The following is a 5466-nucleotide window of genomic DNA, read 5'->3' as shown; positions in this document are numbered from 1 at the left end:
TGCAGGTGGACTCTTTACCATCTGAGCCACCAGGGAAGCTTAATCTCCTAGGAGTTTCCTATTACTTTTGCATGCTAAGTTGCTTCAATCCTGTCCAATTCTGTGTGACCCTATGGACAGAAGCCCAGCAGTCTCCTCTGTCTATGAGATTTCCTAGGCAAGAATACCAGAGTGGGTTGTCATGCCATCCTCCAGGGGGTCTTACCAACCCAAGGATCGAATCTGTGCATCTCACATCTACCTGCATTGGCAGGCAGTTTCTTTACTACTGGCACCACCTGGGAAGCCCCCTAATTACATCTGTGTGTGTGTTAGTCACTCAGTTGTGTCTGACGCTTTGCGAGTCCATGAACTGTAGCCTGCCAGGCTCCTCTGTACGTGGAGTTCTCCAGGCAAGAATACTGGCGTGGGTTGCCAAGCCCTTCTCCAGGGGATCTTCCTGACCCAGGGATGAACCTGGGTCTCCCTTACTGCAGGCAGATTCTTTACCATTTGAGCTACCCAGGAAGCCTTGAGTCCATGACAAATTAGTCAACTCCCTGTTCTTATTTTCCACAGTGATTTCTACTGACAGATGTTTAATATGTATGAGGGTCTTTCTAGGCATCATCTGGACCACTGAGCTAAAGTAGCTAGCTATCAGGGATTTCCTGGTGGCTCAGTGGTAAAGAATGTGTCTGCCGGTGCAGGGGATGCGGGTTCCATCCTTGATTCTGATTTCACATGCCGCAGAGCAGCTAAGCCCGTGTGCACCATAGCTACTAAAGTCCACGCATCCTAGAACCCACCCCTGTTCCACAACAGGGGAAGCCACCACAATGAGAAGCCCGCACACTGCAACTAGAGTGTAGCCCTCACTCACTGCAATTAGAGAAGGCCCGGGAACAGCAACAAAGACCCAGCACACCAAAAATAAATTTCAGAAAACATACAGGGAAGAGCATGGGCCAAAGGCAGAAGGAGAGTGGAGTGAGCATATTTGGGAACAGAAAGGAGCTGGGAGAAATATGAGGTGAGCCTAGAGAGGCAGGAAGGACAGATTACCCAGGCTAAAAGTCACGGTAAGAATTTGGGACTTTCTTCTGAGAGCAATGGAGAATCGAGTAAATGACATGACACAATAGGCTTTTTTGAAATTTTTGTATTTTGTCAAAAAAAAAAAAACAACTTGGCATCAATGAATGCATGTTGCAGCTGCATGCAGGCTCTTAGTTCCCTAACCTGGGATTGAACCTGTGCCCCACACAGGGGAAACACAGAGTTCTAACCACCGGATCACCAGGAAAGTCTCACAATTTGCAGAATCCTCTGACTTTTACAATCTTCAGTTCTCTGTAAGGGTTCGCTTTGTGACCCTTACCTGAGCATTGGCCAGTAGAAATGCTTCCAGTCTTCTCTGGTCTCCATAGCCCCTCACCTAAGGTTTGTGCTCAAAGACACACTTCTCACTTTAAATCACAGAAGAAAGTGTAGAAAGCTTTATTTAAAGCTTTTCTGGGATGAAGAGGGTTTACTGTATCACAGCAGAAATGTAATTATCTTTTAATATTCACCTCCTGACTTCAAAGTTCTATGGACAATGGCCCAAGTACTTTCCTCATAAAAAATTAAAAACCTCCACCTCTCTCCTTTGAAGAAGGAAATGGCAACTCACTCCAGTATTCTTGCCTGGAAAATTCCATGGACAGAGGAACCTGGTGGGCTACAGTCCATGCGGTTGCAAAAAGTTGGCCACAATTGAGCACGTCCCCACCTCTCTCCTTAATATCCCATCCTCTCATCACCCTCACCACCACCCATTTCAGTTTTTTCTGCAATCTTTATTCCATTTTAATGGAGAAGTAGTCTTGTCATCTTGTGACTTAATCTTCCTCCTTTTGAATGTTTAGGAAAAATGGGAGAGAGGACAAACGTTCGGGGAAAGACAGCAATAAATTTGGGGTTGCTCAGGACAATAATTTTAAATTAGTGCCTGTGTGGCCATTCGTTTTTAAAGTAAGACTTCCCTGGTGGTGCAGGGGATAGGAATCTGCCTGCCAATGCAGTGGACATGGGTTCAATCCCTAATCTGGGAAGATCCCACATGCCAAGGAGCAACTAAAATCTGCGGGCCACAACTACTGAGCCTGTGCTCTAGGGCCCATGAGCCACAACTACCGAGCCCGAGAGCCACAGCTGATGAAGCCCACACACCTGGAGCCTGTGCTCCACAACAGGGGAAGGAAGCCACCACAATAAGAAACCTGAGCACCGCAAGGAAGAGTAACCCCTGCTCCCCGCAACTAGAGAAAGCCCACGCACAGCAATGAAGACCCAGCACAACCAAAAACATATAAACACACATGCTTCAGTTTTAAATTTTATCTGATAACACTTTCACAAATAAAATATATTAAATCAAAAAAATAATCTCCCCCTTGTAGAATAAATTATTTTTGACCATACCTTAAGGAGACCCAAGTGAGACTACACTTAAAATTTATAAGCATGAGCTTGAGTGCCTTCGTCCAGTCCTCCTCCGTGTTCAAGTGGGTTCTGATGGAATAGAATCCACTGCTGCTTCCAGGGTCTTCCATCAGGCCTTTCTTCACATGAATCTTGTAGGGCAAACAGAGACCTGACTCACCTTTCTCAGCTGCTTTCTTGAACTGCTGCATGCAGTCCAGGAAAGCCATCATAGCCTGATCAAATTTGTTATGTAAGAAAACATTCTGCTTCCCACTAGAGAACAACGGCAACTCGGCACAGTCCTCTATTAAAGACCTCAGGTAGGAATGGTTTCCGCAGGGGATGAGACGGTACCTCTGAAACTCCAGTCCAGTTGTATTGGCCAGAGCAAGGAGCAGCAAGGCTGTCTGTCCCCAGGCTGCACTGATCTCATTCCAGCACACAGGGACAGTGGGGAGGCGGCCCAATCTGAAGTTATTGATGATGGCTAAGGGGCCGTCTTGCCAGATCTCAAAGGTGGCATTAAAGACGTCGGTTTTCTCCAACTGGTTGCACTGGATCTGGGCGTACTGTAGTCGCGTCTCCACACTGCTCAGCTCCTCATGTAGTTCTAATTGTTGCCATTTCAGTTTAGTGTAGTCCTTCCAGTACTGCTTTTCTTGCTGCTCCAGCATCTTAGTCTCTGCCTGGGCTGCCTCAAGATCGGCTGCTACCCTTTCTTGGTTCTTTTCCACCTCTGCCACTTCCTGGAGTAGCCTCGCTTCCTCCAACTCCAGGCCCTTCAGCTTCTCCTGCAGCATCTCCCTGTCATCCTCACTCACCCACTTCCTGGTCTCCAAACAGCGTTTGTAGTTCTGAACGTCAGATTCTGTGATGGCGAGTTCAACGTCCAGTACCTCTAAAAGGTAGTCAGTACAGTCCACACACAGCGGGTGGTCCACCTCTGTTTCACCAGAGAGGATGTCAGAACTGTCCCTAATAGTCCTCTGGATGCTCTCGAGACTCCTCCAGGGCTCCAACCTCCCAAGCAGGGTGAAGCTGGAATAGTCCCAGGACATCCCACCACTGGGGGGGTGAGGAGTCCTGCAAAAGGCACCATCCTGTAGATTTTCGAGGTTTGCCTCCTCCTTGGAGGGAGGGCCTCCCTCCGGTGTTTCTCTTGTCTCTCCCTGAGCTGAGATGAGCATCGAAGCTCCAGGTTCCTGGGAGGGCTCCACAGAGGGATTCAGCTTCAGGGCCTGGCTGCAGCGCTGGCAAAGAAAGCAGAGGTGGGACATGGTGGAGGCCTTGACTCTCAACTTGACACTGCTTCCTCTGGGTCACCAGTTAGTTAACCATTTATACCTTTTAGAACTCCTTCTAAAATGCATATCTCATCTTGTCACTCTCCTTAAGACCTTACAATGGTACCCTCCTTAAATACTTTTAGACCTCCCTTACCTCCTTATAGGATTTCTTTCTAAAAAGAAAAGCCAATCATCTTACTCCACCCTTAGAAATAATAATCTTTCTAAAACTAAAATCTGGTCATGGGCACATCCCTCCTTAAAATGTTTAATGCCCTTATCTTACCTTAATATAAAGTCTAAACATCTTAACCTGACACCAAGGCCTCTGTCCATCTTTCCAACTTTTTCACATTTCCTGCCACCCTCACTTTGGCTCCTGCATAATAACTGAATTTCAGCTCTTCCAACATTTCTTATTGTTCCCGCTGACTGGAACACTCTTCCTTCCCATCTGTACCTGGATAACTTCTACCCATCCTTTGGGTTAGATGTCATTTCTTCCAGAAAGCCTTCCCTGACTACAAAATTTGGGTTTTCTGCTCTGATGACACACTTCACATTCTTTATCTCATAGTAATATAATGGGCATACATGAAAACTTTATTAATATTTGTTTAATTACCAAATCACATCAAATAAAGTAGCTTCGGTGGGGGTGGGGGAGTTAGTCGCTAAGTCGTGTCAGACTCTTGCAACCCCATGGACTGTAGCCTGCCAGGCTCCTTTGTCCATGGCAAGAATACTGGAGTGGGTTGCCATTTCCTTCTCCAGGGGATCTTCCCAACCCAGGTCTCCTGCACTGCAGGCAAAGTCTTTACCAACTGAGCTACAAGGGAAGCCCACACCTACTGAAGCCTGAGTACTCTAGAGCCCATGCTCTGCAACAAGAGAAGCCACTGCAATGAGAAGCCCACACATTGCAACTAAAGAGTAGGCCCTACCCACTGCAACTAAAGGAAGCCTGCATGCAGCAATGAAGACCCAACGCAACCAAAAATAAATAAATATATTTTTAAAAAGTTATTAGAAACTGGCTGAAAAGCACTTTTCTACTTGTTAGATGGGATGCTGCCTAATTTATGAATCATTTAATAAAGTCAATTAAAAAATAAGGAAATAGTGGGACTTCCCTGGTGGTCCAGCAGTTAAGAATCCACCTGCCAATGCAGGGGACATCGGTTCAGCCCTTGGTTCATGAATATCCCACATGATGTGGAACAACTAAGCCCCTTGGCCACAACTACTGAATCTGCCCTCTTGAGCCCACAAGCTACAGCTATTGAAGTCTGTCCGCCTAGAGACTGTGCTCCACAACAAGAGAAGCCTGCATAGCGCAACTAGAGAGTAGTCCACACTCGCTGCAACTACAGAAAGCCTGCACGCAGCAAGGAAGACCTAGCACAGCCAAAAATAAATAAACAAACAAACAAAAAATAATGTCAATGAAAAAAAAAAAAGAAAGCAAACTGGCTGGAAAGTTGTTCATTTTTCTGGAGACTTAAAATGTCCCAGGACTCTCAGATGGGCTCAAAATCCAAGGCCATCTCATTGTTAACTACAAAAAAAAATGTTCACAGCTCAGAAATACCACCCCAATATGCCTCTGTAATTGTGCACCCTCTTTGCTTAACACAGCTGTGAGTTAAGTGTTCTGTAAACCATTGAAAATTCCCATGCCATCAATCCTGGAAGTGCTCAAAGGGACTGTAACCACACCATCTGCCACTCC

General features: G+C 46.2%; 1 protein-coding gene across 1 annotated transcript; it reads right to left on the bottom strand.

Annotated features, from left to right (window-relative positions):
• Positions 1-2346: 2346 nt before the first annotated feature.
• Positions 2347-3810, bottom strand: BECN2 (beclin 2). Its single transcript, XM_006075866.3, has one exon. It carries the CDS (start codon positions 3723-3725, stop codon positions 2430-2432), a length of 1296 nt encoding a protein of 431 aa, XP_006075928.3. The 5' UTR covers positions 3726-3810; the 3' UTR covers positions 2347-2429.
• Positions 3811-5466: the final 1656 nt, after the last annotated feature.

The sequence above is a fragment of the Bubalus bubalis genome, chromosome 5 (genome assembly GCF_019923935.1).
Source record: "Bubalus bubalis isolate 160015118507 breed Murrah chromosome 5, NDDB_SH_1, whole genome shotgun sequence".
In the NCBI taxonomy this organism is placed as follows: domain Eukaryota; kingdom Metazoa; phylum Chordata; class Mammalia; order Artiodactyla; family Bovidae; genus Bubalus; species Bubalus bubalis.
Note: the sequence above shows the minus strand (reverse complement) of the source record. Positions and strands in the feature narration are given on the sequence as shown.

Bases quoted from the DNA above. Each gene is read 5' to 3' on its own strand.
- BECN2 (XM_006075866.3), bottom strand. From the start codon at position 3,725: ATGTCCCACCTCTGCTTTCTTTGCCAGCGCTGCAGCCAGGCCCTGAAG.